Here is a 17,561-nt window from a genome sequence, read left to right on the forward strand (position 1 = left end):
AAGTACGCAACGTGCACATTATCAATTTATAGAACAGAGACACATGCCAAACAGGGGCGTTAACATGCAGTGTTATGGTTTTTCAAAATTCAAAAAATTATCTTGTCTCTTGATGGCAATTTCATTTAACAAATTTGATTCAATTGCAAAGAATATTAAATTTTCAACAGGATGTCAAGATGCTGATTTGCTGTTGATTTTAAAACAGAAAATGTGCACTTTCCAATTTTATCTGAGATATTCGAATTACTCGATATACTAGATACAGGTCATCTACATTATGGTTGTACAAATGATTAGCCATTATCTGTTGTTACAAATTCTGATGAACTTTGGAAATGCTTGTATGATATTGCAGATAAAAAATGTAAAAGAACTTAGATCATTGACCTCTCTGTAGAGATTTGGATTCACTTTAATCTGACAGTATAGCATTAGATGTAGAGAGAGAGAGAGAGAGAGAGAGAGAGAGAGAGAGAGAGTGAGTGAGAGAGAGATAGGGAATTTCTCAATTCACCTCAATCTGTCAGTATAGCATTAGATGTAGAGAGAGAGAGAGGGAATTTTTCCCTCAAAGGGAAATTATTTTTTCCCTCATCCAATAGTCGATAGTCGATAATCGATATTCACCCTCCTCATCTATACTGGTGAAGGGGAAGGGAAAATCTATTTGAGAGAGAGAGATATCTCTCTCCTTCTTCATCCCCCTCGTCCTCACTGGGAGAGGGGGAGAGAGAGAGAGGGTGATTAGATTAGATTAGATTAGATTAGATAAGATTAGATTAGATAAGATTAGATTAGATAAGATTAGATTAGATAAGATTAGATTAGATTAGAGTAGATAAGATTAGATTAGATTAGATTAGATTAGAGATAGAGAGGTGGAGGAGGGGGAAAATATATTTTTAGAACACCCCCCACCCTGCGGGGGAGGGGGGAGTGGCCTGGGGGAGGTGGGTTGTGAGAGGGGGGAGTGGTGGGAGGGGGATTTCGAGCAAAAAAGCATCTTTAAAATCTCAAACCACACCTACTAAGTCAGAGGCTCGAAATATTGTGCCCATCTTTATCTGATTTAGCCTGCTATTTTCTGTTAATGAATTAGTTAAGCGAGTCATCTTCAACCATATTTGAAATAGGGATGGGTATCGATACATCGATGTTTTTCACTTAAGCCATGTTTTTGTAACGGGCAGACGACAGAATTCACTTTAAATTAACATTGGTTCTTATGGGAGTGTTCACCCATCGGCAGAAAGTTGAGCAGAAAAAAAGAACTGTTCAAATCAGAGACGAACTGTCGTTCATTTTAAGGCCTATCAACACAATGCTATTTTGCTTTGACCGATCACTGCTCGTGAACTGTTTTATCAAAAAAGAACTAATTTCAGGATTCTGTCGACGGGAACAGACAGCTTGGAATTTATTTTTCTGCTCTGATCAAGTAGTGACACAGGCAGAATAATTTTTCTCCGGATCAGACGCCATGTTCTTTTTAACCTCAATCTTTAATTGTTGGATGGTTTGTTTTGATATTATTTTGCTGTTGTTTATCAGATTTCGGATTGCTACTATTATACTGTGAAATTAATTTACAGTAGAAAATTGAGGTATAAAATATTTCCATTGGTTTCTTTATTCTTATAATTTTTACAAGAGAAATTGAAAATGGATTTACAACAGAAAGGCGTGAAATTCGTTATAAATTTGATGCGACAGCTCAAAGTTTTGTACTTTCCAGACCTGCACAACGAATTACCTATTTGAAAAATAGAATATGGTTAAAAATTTCTGATGTGATAGAGGATTCAAGTAAGTACACTTAAATTTCTCATAATAAAGTAGGCTAAATCTACGGTACACAATTTGATATAATTTTTATAAGTAGCCTACCAGCATGTTTCCAATTTTTATTCAGGTGGCCTACTTGTAGTAGGTCTTTAATAACCTAGCCTCTAGGTCTAAATTGCTATTTTTTTCATTTTTCAAGAAGTTAGAAGTTAACAAGAGTTTATTTATTTATTTAAAGTATAATTTCTAGTATTTGATGATAATGTAAAGCCTAGACTAGCCAGTTTGTGTATGGTAGAGAATTATCACAAGAAAGAGAGAAATCTAATCAACTATTTAGATTTAAACTCATTCAAGCTTGATTGATTAGATTAACATTAGATTGATCAGATTCAAAACATTATTCAACCAAGATAACATTTTGCATTTCATGATAAGATAAGATAGCATTTCATGCTAACAATCTTTCACACTTTCATTGAGTTGGCCTAATCACAAAATACATTTTTTATAATGCAGCTAGTAGTTTTCACAAACAGATTTATTGAAAATAACATCATCATTTGACTTTGAAGTATTTCATTACATTCTAAGTCCTAAACTTCCATTTTCCTTGTTGCACCTCAAAAATATTGTAAACCCATAGTTTATCAATACAATAACAAAACTAACCTGACTATTAGAACATTTACTTTGTCTTTGGTACCTATCTATGAATTAATCTTCTTTTAATTTATTCAAATTAACTTGGAAACAAAATTACATAGCTTAGATTGCTATAGAAATAACTTTATCAGAGTCAGTGTAATTGAATATTGAAAGACTGCCATTGAAAGAAGATAAAATAGGTAGGTACTATTTTCCTGGTTGACCATTGCTACCAAACTCATTTAAAACTAAAATAGTAATGTATTTGAAAAACTTATTCATGCTGTATTGATCGATATATTGCGTGATGCCAGGTATTTCAATGTTAATAGTATAAATTAAAACAGGAGACACACAACATAGATGGATTAAAGACACTGAAAAACTTCTTGACCGAGCAGAAAGTGTAATGTAAGTTTTTCAGTGTTTTTAATCTATCTATGTCGTGTGTCTCCTGTTTTAATTCATATTATAAAACTTTAAAGTGTTTTCTGTTATGTGCTATGAATGTAAGTAGGCTATATACTTATAGTATGTATAGTCTATCCAATGTAAATAGTTTATTGAGGCCCAGTTCACTTCTAATTTATTCAAAGTCCAAACTATTATCATTGATGATTAACTTCACTTTATCTCCAAAATGGATATATATTGAAAGATTAAATATGTTTATTTTTTCAGGTACCATTTACAAAAAAAAATATTGAAGAGAATGTGCTCAAAAGGAAATGCATATGAATTCTTTTTTGTTGACCAGGATGGAAAAATTCTTTGGAACCCATAGTTAGGATAAGTTAGTTAGGTAAGATAAAATTCCACTCATTTTTTAAAATTTATATAGGCGATGTCATTTTATACAGTTTTCCATTTTTTCAAAAAGTTTATCCACTTCGATGTTTTATTATCGATTTGATGTTAGATATTCAAATAGTAAGACATAACTATGGTATGTGACTAAAATAGTTGAAAAACTGACTGAATTTTGAAATCATTAATAGCTTACAGTATACAATATTTCGAAACAACGTGAAACCACATGAGATGAAGATGGACAGTTGAGAAGAGTGTTTAAAAAGCAATGTATTCACTTATCATTCAGGGAATAGAGCTGTTCATAATATTTGGGAATCCTTCCATAAAGAAATAATTTATGTAACAGAATCTAATAATGTAATAACATTAAATCAATAATTTGATGTTAAAATGTTATCACATTATTAGATTTTGTTACATAAATTTCTTTATGGAAGGATTCCCAAATATTATGAACAGCTCTATTCCCTGAATGATAAGTGAATACATTGTTTTTAAAACAATCTTCTCAAATGTCCATCTTGATCTTGAGTGAATGTTGAACTTTATGAATGACCATACATTAGAACAATGAATAGATGACTTCAAAAATTCACTCAGCAAGTGCTGGTAGAAAATACTGGATAATAGCTTTAATGACAGTGATTCCACCTTTTAAAATTTATGATTGAATTCATGAAATACCTGCATTATTTTGAGAGATTTATGTATTTACAGTTTGTTATTTATTTTCAGATCACTTAGTTCTACTTATAATGTTGTAGATAATCATCATTTTTTTTTTTTTTTTTGGATTAGATTACGTCCTAAAGACTCCAGTCATGGAGTATAAGACAAGTCATGTTAATACATAATAATTCTAACACTAAGTAGTTAAACCTAGTTTAGGTTTGAAAGGAATTCTTGTACACTATGAAAAGCTCTATCAACTAAATATTTTTTAATTTGTTTTTTGAAAATCTTCAAATCATCATTACTTTTCAAGATTTGAGGTAGCTTGTTATAAAATTTCCTACCAATATAATCTGGTTTTTGATAATCTGCTCTGTTTCGCGTATTATACTCATGAACATCTGAATTTTATTCTGGATCACACCACTCGTTTTCACATGCATTACAACTTCATATACATACAAAGATGGCACAGTTAATAGACCAAGCTTTTTAAATAAAGGCTTACAAGAGTCTAACCTATTCACTTTCTCTATACATCTGAGTGCCTTCTTTTGAATCTTAAACACCCTGTCCATATTTTGTTGAGATGAATTACCCCATACTAAAATAGCATACCTAATATGAGATGTTAATTTCCTGTCCAATAAAATTCCCAAGAATGCTACTTTCTCTTCTTGGTCTAATTCATTTTCCTCTACAAACACATTTATTTCTCTATCCTCTACTGAATTATATTTACTTTTGAATTGTAGGAATTGACATTTCTTACTATTTATTGTTAATTGCCTTTGCTTCAAGAATTGGACAATTGACTGTACTCCAGTAAAAGCATTTATTTCTAGACTATCTAATAAATAATTGTTAAAGATAAGCGATGTGTCATCAGCAAACAACAGAGCTCTGTGATCTTTTAACTCTTTTGGTAATTGGTTCACATACAACAGAAACAGTAAGGGACCCAGAATTGAGCCTTGAGGTACTCCAGCCTGGACCTCCAGTTTTTGAGATTTAATTTTTACTATTTCATTCCCATCCACCTTGGTAAGCTCAACACACTGGTTTCTACCTATGAGATATGATTCAAACCATTTTAGTTCTATACCATTCACACCTACAGTTTTTAGTATTTCCAATAATATTCTATGGTTCACACAATCAAAAGCTTTGGATAAATCGAGAAATATTGTGGCTGCCTTCTCACCTGAATCTATTATATCTATTAGTCTTTCAACAAGGGATACTATTGCAGTCTTAGTAGATTTCCCTTTCTGGAACCCATGCTGTTCATCACATATGAAATTAATTTCTTCCAGGTGCATCAATAGCCTATTTAAAACTACTCTTTCAAAAATTTTACTTATTACATTCAGAATACTAATGGGTCTATAATTTTCAACTCTTTCAGAATCACCGCTCTTGAAAATTGGCAGAATTTTTCCTTGTTTCAGATCATCAAGGAAAATACCCTGCTCTAGTGAAGTATTAAGGAGATGCAATAAAGGGTCCAGTAATTCATTTTCACATTCTTTTAAAATTTTGCTTGAGACCCCATCCAATCCTACTGTTTTTTTGTTATTCAAATTTTTTATTATTCTTGACAACTCATCTCTTGATAATGGATGAAATTTAAATACCTTTTCAATTGGCTCAGCATTAATGTAGTTGTATTATAAGTATTAGTGTTCAGTGACTTTTGGAGATTACATGCAACCTGTTGATAATACTTATTGAAAAAGTTACAAATGTCTATACTATCATCCATATAATTTCCATGTTCATCGATTATCCTAGGGACATTAGTAACTGTATCTTTTTGAGCTGCTCTCCTATTTCTATTAATTACCTCCCAAACAGCAGAGTTAAAATTGGTACTAGTTGTTAATATTTCAGCTGTTTTCTTACACTTAGCTTTCCTCACTTCTTTTGCATAGTTTTTCTTTAGACATTTGTATTTGACTTCACTCGGAACATCCCTCACTAATTTAAATTCCTCATAAGCTTCCCTAACAATATTTCTTTGAGTAAGAATATCTTCAGTTATCCATTCATGTACTTTGTTTAATTTACTTTTTACTTTGACTTTTTTTATTGGACAGCATACACTAATGTGAAATCTTAGAGTATCAATGAATTGCTTATATTTGTAATTTAGGTTACAACTGTTATAAACACTACTCCAATTTTCTTGAAGCAGTTCCTGCTTCAAACAATTTATATTTCCTAGCTCATATTGCTGAATTTCTTTCACAAAAGTTTTTTTTCTGCTTGGATTCTGGCCCTGCAACTTCACATCTAAAATTTGATAGTTATGATCTGATAGATCTGAGCTACCTAACCTGACATTACAACCTTCTATATTTGTGAGGATATTATCAATAATTGTCTGTGAAGTTCGAGTTACTCTTGTATATTCGTGGACCTTAATTTCTAAATTATTCATATTAATAATATCTCTAATATCCTCTGTCATTTTATCCTGCCTGGCAAAATCGGTATTGAAATCTCCTACTTCTATAACATTTGTGAAACTAGCGGTTGTAATTTCCAAAAGTGTATGGAGCAGCTCACAAAATTTTTGCCAGTCTCCATTTGGTGACCTATAGATACCTAACACTGCTACCTCAAATCGATCATCAATTTTTAACCTTAGTCCCATCACCTCTAAATCCATCTCAACAGAAAATCTCTTAACAAAATCCAGTTCATAAGTTTGGGTATGTTTAGCATTGCTAGTGAATATACATACACCACCACTTCTATGAGCTATTCTACAAAATTCTGATCTCAGTGAATAGCCTGGAATCCTAACTTGATTTATTTCCTTTATTTTTAAGCCATGCTCTGTGAAAATAACAATGTCAGGATCCTCCTGTTTGAGAAATACTTCTAATCTGTCAATTTTGTTGCGAAGATACTGAATATTTTGATGATAAATACTAAAAACCTTACCATCTTGTGCTACTCTATCTCTAGCATTTGTAGCTATTTCCCTTTCCCTGTTTTGAGCCAATTTACTAAAAAATCGTTATTTGTTTTTTTGACTGTTTTTAAACCAGAGGATTGCAAACGGCTTTCAATCAGCTCTGCCAATCTATTACAAAAGATTACTTTGCCAGATCGATTTAGATGCAACCCATGATTAGTGAAGTTATGTCTTTTCAGCCTTTCATTTAGAAAACAAATCCCCAGTTGTTTAGAATTCTTATTTTTTAGGCTGTTGATTGTACTATGGATTGATTTGTTTGTCGAATTGATTGCTTCATTTAATTCTGGCCTATCAAACCTATTAGGAATAGTACTTATTATTAAGTTTGTTTTTTTGCTGAGTGGCACAATTTCCTTGATTTTTCCTGTTACTTGAGGAAGATGATTCAAGTTAGGTTCATTTATATTATTTGAGCCACCCAGTACAATTAGATAGTCATTTTCATCAAAGTCTTTAGTTTGTTCCCTAGCTGACTCTACAACTGCATTAATTGATGCACTTGGCTTGAAAAAACATTGGACATCAACTTTATTTTTCAATCTTTTATCAAGGAGATCACTGCAATCACGTCCATGACTGGACGTCAGTAGCAGAACTCTCCCTTTCCTATCTTTATTTCCCTCAGCTATATTTTTGGTTGCTGTCTTCAAAACCTCACTGTACGTTTTATTTCGACCATTTTCAGAGCATTTCCCATCATTTAGGTTAGATTCTATTTTTTTGCATTTGGATGGAGGTTCTATCATACATTTAGTATTATCAAATTTAGATTTTAGTTTCTTTATTTCCTCCGACATTAGACTACATTGATTTTTTAGATTTAGTATTTCTTTTTTATGGTCTTCATCTTGTAATTTTATAATCAGTTCCAAAGATTTAATTCCTTCTACCATCCCTAACCTTTCTTCCTCAGACGTTTTTAGAGTTACTTCTAATTGGTTTTTTAAATTAGTGTGGCTACTTTGTAGTTGAGCAACTTTTTCGGCTAAAGTAGTTTGTGGAACTGGGGTTTTTGGTTTTGGCGTTTTTGAATTTTGGTTTTGGGAACGCGTAAGTACTCCCACTATGTGTACATTTCTATTAATAACCTTCGGTGTTCTACTTGAGCTCATCTTCCTATCTAAGAAATTATATTACTTGCAATAATAATTGATTTATAAATGATAGGATTTTAATTTGGTTATAATTTTAGTCAAGTAAACTATCTATGTTTATTTTTAAATCTCGAAAACCTAACCTCAAAATAACCTCTAAATGATGTTTGGCTTATAAAATAGAATTAAGAATTAAAATCTAAAACAAAATGATAAAACGTGATCAAGAAACAATTAATAATGAAATTAATACAAAATTTGTACTTATCCGTGACTATTTATAACACAAAATCTTCCAAAACCCAGGAGCGAAATTATGTAATTCAGATTCAGCAAAAATTCATTTCAGATTAAGCAATTAATTTATTGATTATTCCCATTTGTTTCTCTGAATGTAGAACTAATAATTACTTTATGCAGTACATTTTGGAAGAGTTTAGTAAACCAAACGGTCGAGAAGTAGGCATACTGACCACAGAAATAAATGAATTGTTCATGGTATCCAAAAATATGTTGTTCACCAACAAGTTCTTTTGACCTTGGGGCACACTGATTAATCCCAATTCCTGTATGGAGATTTATTTATTTATTCAATCAATCATTCAGAATTACACAACTTACAGATTGATGCTAATAATAATTCAACTGATTGTTGGTTTATTGGAATTTCTCATATAATATTACTTTGTCATTATTGGGGGGTTTCTTCCCAAGAAATATGATTAAAAGCTTATACAGATTACAAACAATCAATTTCAGAATTTACTTTGCAAAGTTTTTTTATAATGAATAATAAATAATTATCAATAACTTTTTGATTTCAGGCCTAGAGGTGTACCAGCCAGAAGTAGAGGATGACAAAGAAAATCAACTATGGATAATATTCCATGGATATGATTCATGTATGATGTAGTAGCCTATAGGAGAAAGAGATGAACTAATCTAAGAAATATATTCATTTTTTCAGTACATCTTGATGTGTTTATTTCATGTTATTCATAATAATATCTTCTTTTTCTGATCGCTCCTGCTAACTGCTTCAATTCAGGTAGTTTTGAAGAAAACAGCAAGTGACATGAAGCTGATAAAATGAGTTTTAATGGTTTATACTTGAGGGATTTTTAAAATTATATTCAACCCAACAGCATCGAACTCTCATTAACAACTTTATTGGTTCTGTATGGCTTCTACTTTTTTGGAAATAATAACATTATTTAACATTGCTGACTAGCAAATGCTAGAGGTAACGTGTAGTTAAATAATAGACTTGAATTGGATATAAAATAGGGTATCACAATTATGTATTGCATTAAGAATTAAGTAATAATACTTATGTACTGCATTGAAGGGGTAATAATTCTTTGAATATGAAAAATAACTCAAGCAAAAGTTGAAAATATTATGTTCCAAGCCACATCAAATATAATCACTTTCAATTCTACCTTCTAGGTTATATTTCCAAGATTTTGATTAAAATGAATAAGCTTTTAGAACATTATAGTAAATAAGGAGTTTGAATGGCTACTCTAGTTCTAATTAATACTCTAATAAAGTATTAATTTTAATAGGGCAACTTTAATGCTTAATTATAGAAAATAACTAGTAGGCCTACCCTAAAATATTCAAAATGAGCATGAGCATGCAGTTTCTAATTATGTCATTGTCAAGAGAGTCCTTATTGAACAAGTCGAAACTAATCATGTTTAATTTTGGAATATCACAAGGGTACTAGTTACTTTTAAAGTACCATAACAGAACCTGTTTATTCTAGCAAGATATAGTTATCTCAACAATAATTATTAGAATTAGTCCGCCTGTTTGAATACACTTTGTACATGTCATATGTGTTACAGTAATCTATAATAATAATAATTTTTAATATTCGTATAGCTTTTACTGGTGAGGAGTCCCTAATTGAACCTTGCCTGAAAAGGCATACTGATTTAGGCAGGCAATGGGCCTCACGATTCTTATTTAAGTATATCAGCCGGGACCGTAAATATCCAATGATCAAAAAGGGGACTGCTAAAATAAAATTGCCTAAAAAACGTTTACAATATTAAATAAATAATAAATTTATTTATTATTAGAAATAATAAATTTTATTTCTCTTGGTGTAATATAACCTTTAGATTCCAAAAATGCCAAAAGTAAAGCACTCATTTATTAATTTGAATTTTTTTTCGATAGAGCTTCAATAGGCCTTTGAAGTTGGATACGGTACTCATACAAGTAGGTAGGCCTACCTATAGACGATGTGATTCAAAGAACATGCATTGACTCTGAAGGCAATTGATTCTAGTTAATGAAATAATTATAATAATATATTATTAATAATGGAATGCTTCTAGTTAATAACATAATATCTTATTAATAATGAAATACAATCAGTTACTTCAAATAATTCACCCTTACAAATTTCAAGCATAGGAAATGAAAAGTTAACTCTTTGATTGACATGCCTATAAAGCATAAAATTTAGCATAATCGAAGTAACTAATAATTGTGGAAAAGTTATCTGAGTTATAAAAAGCAATTTATTCATCTTATTGAATTAAATATCCAATAATCATTTTAGAATTACCTTTTGGACAACCCAAAAAGTTCATTACCAATACAGTCGACTCTTGATAATTTGAAATTCAAGGGACCTCAATAAAAGTTCAATTTAACGAGAGTTCAAAATAGAAAGAGTTCAAATAAACAAGAGGGGCTAGGAAAACTTCAATTTAACAAATGTTGAATAAAACTTTAGCTGCCTCATTTGGACAACTGTATTACCGTAATCTTTATTATTATGAATTGATTGAAATCGAATTACAGTACTGTATTGAGAACATATTTATATTGTATTGAAAACAATTTTATATTGTATTGAAAACATATTCATATTGTATTGAAAACATTATTACTGTAATATTGTATTGAAAAATATTTTTTTTTTATATTCCATTACTTACATTCATTGATGTTTTTCAAATTAATGGAAAAAGTTTGTAATTTTTTTCGAGTAAATAATCCCCGTCTATCTCTGTCCAATGAGTTTTCGATCGTTGTGAGAGCTGAGAAGAAACCATCACTTGTATCCATTCTGAGAGCATAGGAGCGTAGGGTAGATAGAGCTGACCTTGCCTCAATCAGCGTCACTGGAACTGACGATTCTTCCTCTTCTTCTTCTTCTTCATCTTCTTCTTCACAATTGTCATCTTGTGATGGCAAATCCATAATTTCGACATCGGTTAGCGGCGCACCATAAACATCGATGTAATCATCTACTTGGACGTAATCCTGAAACGTTAACTGTCCACGGTCAGGTAGAAGTTCCCACCTGGAGTCAGAATTTGTCACGTTTGGTGGCTGTGCTATTGGTGCATCATTTTCAGTCAGCTTGAATCCACACATTCTGAAGCAGTTGTGAATAGTGACAGGGCTCACATTTTTCCAAATCTTATGAATCGTAAGTATGGCAGTTAAAACTGTTAGGTTCGCTGTCTCTCCATTTTCAATGCTATCCAGCACAATTGATACGATCTCCCTACGATATAGAGTTTTAAAATGGTGTATTGTTCCTTGGTCCAGTGGTTGTAGTCTTGATACTTATAGTGTGGAAAAATCAATTTTACATTGTCCAATTGTGGTGGGTTATTATGCACACTGCAGTTATCCAAAAACAGTAGAATTTTGCGATTTTCTTTTTTCATATCACTGTCAACAGAAATCAGCCATTCATTAAACAACCCTGTTGTCATCCATGATTTCTTGTTTGAACGATAAATTGTGGGCAGCGATTTTATCCCCTTGAAACACCGTGGTTTTGCAGATTTTCCAATCACAAGTGGATTCAACTTTTGAGATGCATCCATATTGCATGCTAAGAGAACAGTAATTCTTTCCTTGCTATGTTTCCCACCGTGACATTTTTCATTCCTGAGTGTTAGGGTGCGGTCTGGAAGACACTTATAGAAAAGTCCAGTTTCATCTGTGTTGAATATGTCTTTAGGCTCATAGCCGTTTAGAAGCTCTTTCAATTTATCAGTCCATTCATTACAAACCGTGCTATCCACACTGGCGCTCTCTCCACAAATCTTCTTGAATGTGATGCTGTGTCGATTTTTGAAGTTTGATAGCCAACCCTCACTAGCTCCAAATCCTCTAATACCAAGAGACTCTGCGAAAGACTTTGCTTTTTCCTTCAGCATGAAACCACCAATTGGAATATTCTGTCCTCTACACTGGCGAATCCATTTGAGTAAGCACTCCTCAAGACGCGGAAATTCACCCTGACGTGACCTCTTCTTACACACACTTGAATCACTTGCATTGATACGATCCTTGTTCTTCAAAATCATGGATAAGGTAGAGGGCAAAATCCCAAACTGCTTAGCAATGTCTTTTCTTGGCTGTCCATCCTCCAAAGCTTTGATAACACGCTTCTTATCACTGATAGAAAGACTAATGTTCTTCTTCTTTGCACTCATCTTGAATTTAAAATTTCACTCTAAGCTAAATTTCACTTAACCAAATACCAAGCAACACTGTTAACAACTGCCAAAAGAACTCTTAACTGGGAACTGAGAGCTGAGAGCTTTCTCAAACCATTACGGTAGTGTGTACACTGAAGTAAACAAAAGACATGTCACAACAGGTCTGTGTGATGATCCATTGAAGAAATGACAGGCAGTAACAGGTCTAGAATCAGACTTCAATTTATAGAGAGTAGAAGAAGAAAAATTCAAATTATAGAGTGTTGGTGGACTTCAAATTATAGAGATTAGAGGAACAAAAATTCAAATTATAGAATGTTGGTAGTCAAGATGTATCCTAAAACTTCAAATTATCGAAGGGACCAAAATACATTGATTTTTTTTCAAATTATTGAGAGTTTTTCAAGGGACCAGACAAAAAATTCAAATTATCAAGAGATTCAAATTATCGAGTGTCAAATTATCGAGAGTAACACATAAAGCAAAATTCATGTCAAAGAACTAGTTCTCTGAATGTTACTGTTTCTGCCCGCTTGGGTGCGCTGCAATCGATTCTGCTTCTGCCCGTTACGAAAACACAGCTTTTTATCAATGGTTTTACCTAGACATCGGTCATCAGATGTTCTTCCCAACTAAAATGAATTTTTCATTTAGGCTCTCTGTATTTTTATGTGAGACTATTAGATACTCTTGAAGATTTACATAACTTCTGTAGCTCTTGTCAAGGTTAGATACTTATTTAGAATTAAATAACAGGTCGGATTCTTCCTTTCTTAGGAAGAAACAGTTTTTTCTTATTACAAGTGCTTTCCTCAACATACGTTTAACACCAATTAATCTAGCTCTGGAATAGAGGTCCTCGTATTGTAAGGAGTGTAGATATCCATATAAAAAAACTTTAATAATTTCCATTACCGTACCTAAATAAAACTATCAGGTATTGAATGAATACGATACCGGTATGAGTAACAATGATTGCTAAAATTAGCTTAGGATGAAATTCCAGACAGAATCTTCAAGGATATCCCGAGAGGTTTCTGACTTAACTATGAAGATGACAAATCTTGTAAACTACCCATAATAGAGTTGATGTATCTTTCTAGTCACAACCTGACTTCAATTATTCGAAAGACTGTTAGTTGAATACCACAAGTCCAAAATTGCTGTAATTCCAGTTAGTAACTGTTAAAATATTGGAACAATAGCTCCAGATAAAATTGTAGTCACTTTGGAAGATTTTTGGACTATCAAGTATTTCGAGATTATGAAAAAAATATACCAATGAATCAATCAACTTCCAAAATAATTGAACAGGATCGGAAAGTGGTAAAGGGTCTTTCTACAAGACATATTGGACTGTAAGGTGAGCAACGACAAATTTATATAAATCTATCATTAACTGCTCAACGTAGAAAGCTCTTTGCTGAAGCTAGGAATCTCCAGAGACAATTTCAATACAAGTATGTTTGGGTGGATAAATCCGGTTCAATAAAAATCAGAGTAGTACCTGATGGACGTATTTTTTCTATTAATTCAGAAGAGGACCTCAAAGCTGTACCTATCACTGCTCAATGCTAGATTACTCTTACTGTGGTTGTTTCTCTCAAAATTTTTGTTCACTTAATTTCTTACTTCATACTGATAAATGTTTGTTATTTTTTGCTCTTCTCTCTCTTTCTCAAACCATTCCATTGGTGACGGTTACTTTTATTTCAATTTTTTATTTACTGTTAAAGCTTAAAATACAGTGTGAGGTTACTTTTATTATTCAATCTTACTCATTTTAGAGTGATCTTATTTTTTTTAGATTAATTTATGAAGTGCTCTTATATTGTTTATTATAGTGAACTTTATGATGTGCTGTCGTATTAAATAAAGTTGAGTAAAATTTACTAAAGTTCACTATAATAAACAATATAAGAGCACTTCATAAATTAATCTGAAATAAGATCACTCTAAAATGAGTAAGATTGAATAATAAAAGTAACCTCACACTGTATTTTAAGCTTTAACAGTAAATAAACAATTGAAATAAAAGTAAAGTGCTGCCGAAAATGTTTGGAATCTTAATTTTCCTCACGGAATTTCATTATTCATTTTTTATTCTGAATTACTTTTCATAGCTATATCTAGGTTTGTTTTTTTCACATTGAGCTATGTATTTATTGTATTGAGCTATGATTTGTTTTGTTCCATATTTTATATAAAGGGATGTGATCAATGAGTTGGGTTAAATGTTTTCTCTCTCAAGTGGAATCTCATTATATTGTTATATTATCATCTCTATCAGTACTATTTTTTTTCTCAATACAATAGAGGATGCATAGAAAACATATTCTTGCTGAATGAGGTATCATAATGAACTTTATAATCCACCGGATGTGTTATCGGAAATGTGTAGATTCTTAATTCTTTTCACGTTTCTTTTCCTTCGCTTTTTATTTGATTGAATTTCATTATTTATTTTTTTAAATTACTTTTTATAGTTTTATCAATATTTCTGTTTTTTCTACATAATCAGCTTTGATCATTTTGTACCGTGCCAGATTTTATTTATAGGGATGTGATTAATGAGTTGAGTTTCTTCTCTCTCGAGTCAAATCTATCTATATTGTTATTTGGATTATTACACTTTTTTCTCAATACGAATATGGATGTATAAAAAACATATTTTTGCTGAATGAGATTTTATATACTATGCTTATATGAGTATATTTCACTTTCTGAATAATCAACTCTCAAATACTTTTCTGTTTGATATTCCTTCTATCTTATGAGTTAGTCGTACAAAATTGTTATAGAACTGTACCGTATTCCGATATTCTTATCGGCAGATAAGCTGCCGGTTGGTTTGGAAGTAAATCTTTCGTTTTCTGTGAATAGATAGAATCATGTTTTTCAAGTTAAATTTAGCTTACATCCACGAATGATCAAAGAGTTTTTCAAATGTTCGTTTTATTTTTTATCTAATATAATTTTTGCGGCTGATTATGGCTGTAATAATATCATACTTATATATTTATCTTAGTCTTTTTCTGGGGTATCAATACCCATTTATTTATTTATTTTTATTTATCCTATGTCATGCATTTCTTGTTTGTCTGTGTACTACCAGAATGTCAGAGGGGACTTCATACAAAGACCTTGAATCTTTATGAATCTCTTTTGATTGCTAATTATGATTTGATAGTTTTGACTGAGACCTGGCTGCATAGCGGCATACTCAGTTGTGAAATTTTTTATGATCGCTACACTGTCTATCGGAGTGATAGGGGAGGGAGTGATGGTCGTCAGAGGGGAGGTGGAGTGCTAATCGCAGTAATAAAATCATTGCAGTCTGAGCTTTGTAGTGAGCTTTGTGAGAATAATGGAAATTGTTTTGATTCAGTAGGAATTAAACTGAAATTGAACTCAACGTTTTATCATATATCAGCTGTTTATTTGCCACTATCTACAACATCAAATATTTTTCTTACTTACTGTGACTATATTGAATCTCTTAACGGATTACTTAGTAGTAATTTAATGATAATTGGAAATTCTAATTTGCCTGAAATTATCTCTAATACTTATAATCTGTTTTCTGGATCAAGTAAAGCAAAAATCCTTAATCGCTTCATGTAATTTTATGATCTAATATCTTATAATTCTGTGCAAAATGAGCTTGATAGAACTTTGGATATTGTGTTGAGTAATTTCCCAGTTAAAGTTATGAAAAGCGATGATTCACTTCTCCCTGAAGATGGTCACCATCCTGCGTTGTTTGTGGAAGCCTCATACTCAGTGATGACGTCAGAGCTCGACTCTAACCGATCACCCCAGTTTAGTTATGACTTTTGCAAGGGGGACTTTCTCGGCCTCTATTGTGGTCTCCGTGACTGCAGTTGGGACTCCGTTTTGAGTTGTGATGATGTTGACTCTGCAGTTAATAGGTTTTATGAAGTACTCGACCATAATTTTGAAAAATTTATTCCAAGGAGGAAAATGAAATTTCCAAAAAATAAGTATCCTCCTTGGTTTACGTCTGATATTATATCTGATTTAAAAATTAAAAATAAATGCTCAAGAAAAAGAAGAACTTCACCTTATCACGATGATCTATTTAAATCATTAAGAGCATCTCTAAAAAATAGAATTGCATTGTCTTATCAGGCGTACCTCAATAGAATTCAGAATAGCTTGCGATATGACGTAAAAAACTTCTGGAAATGTGTTAATTCGAAAAAGGAAACTTCTTTTGTAGAGTCGACCATGACACTGGACGGTGAGTCCTACTGTGGGGCTGATATTGTAAATGGGTTTTCCAGGTATTTTCAATCTGTTTATGGGGCTGACGCGCCTGATGCACGGATGGAGTTTCCAGAGATGTCTTGGTGCTCATTTCTAGATGGGGGCGTTGGCATGGTTTCTTGTGATATCCTATCTGCCATCAATGGGCTGAGGTCGGGCTGCTCTGAGGGTCCTGATGCAATCCCCAATTATATTGTAAAAGGCTGTGCTGCAGTGCTGCTGAAGCCATTACAATACATTTTCAATTTAGCTCTAAGGTCAGGTAAATTTCCATAGAAATGGAAAATTGCGAGGGTTACTCCTGTTTTTAAAAATGGAAATAGAAATAATATGAAAAACTACAGACCTATATCAATCTTAAATTGCTTTTCGAAAGTTTTTGAAAAAATTCTCCATTCCATAATTTATGAACAGAGTAAGAAGATTATATCATCAGAACAGCATGGATTTTTGCCTGGTCGCTCCACTGTATCCAATCTCATGATCTTCAGTGATGAAGTGTCACAGACTTTGGATTGTGGGGGGCGTACTGATGTTATCTACACAGACTAATCTGAGGCATTTGTTACCATAAATCACAGACTTCTGATTAGAAAACTCGAAGTACTGGGATTCAGTAAAAATTTAGTTCATCTTATTCAGAGTTATCTTGAGGCGAGGATTCAATATGTAAAGATTCATCATTCCAATTCGAAATATTTCCAGTGCCCATCAGGCGTACCTCAAGGCTCTAATCTGGTACCACTCCTCTTTATTTTATTCATTAATGACCTTCCATCTGTT

General features: G+C 32.2%; 2 protein-coding genes and 1 long non-coding RNA gene across 3 annotated transcripts in view; 1 reads left to right on the top strand and 2 right to left on the bottom strand.

The window, feature by feature from the left end:
• LOC111048543 (uncharacterized protein PFB0145c) overlaps positions 1-10,985 on the bottom strand; it is a 138,175-nt gene extending 127,190 nt beyond the window's left edge. Inside the window, exon 1 of the mRNA XM_039425264.1 lies at positions 10,965-10,985. Coding sequence (XP_039281198.1) covers positions 10,965-10,970 — 6 coding nt within the window. The 5' untranslated portion in view covers positions 10,971-10,985. The remainder of the gene's footprint in view (positions 1-10,964) is intronic.
• On the top strand, positions 2,821-9,006 carry LOC120350690. The gene is made up of 2 exons (XR_005570991.1): positions 2,821-3,238; positions 8,829-9,006. It is a non-coding gene; the product is annotated as an uncharacterized LOC120350690 (long non-coding RNA).
• Positions 10,986-11,483: 498 nt separating the features above from the next.
• Positions 11,484-12,482, bottom strand: LOC120350326 (tigger transposable element-derived protein 6-like). Its single transcript, XM_039422994.1, has one exon. It carries the CDS (start codon positions 12,480-12,482, stop codon positions 11,484-11,486), a length of 999 nt encoding a protein of 332 aa, XP_039278928.1.
• Between the last annotated feature and the right edge of the window lie 5,079 nt (positions 12,483-17,561).

Source organism: Nilaparvata lugens, chromosome 3, assembly GCF_014356525.2.
Source record: "Nilaparvata lugens isolate BPH chromosome 3, ASM1435652v1, whole genome shotgun sequence".
Classification (NCBI taxonomy): domain Eukaryota; kingdom Metazoa; phylum Arthropoda; class Insecta; order Hemiptera; family Delphacidae; genus Nilaparvata; species Nilaparvata lugens.

What these genes read in the sequence shown, in the direction of transcription:
- LOC120350326 (XM_039422994.1), bottom strand. Translation starts at nt 12,482, where the DNA reads ATGAGTGCAAAGAAGAAGAACATTAGTCTTTCTATCAGTGATAAGAAG.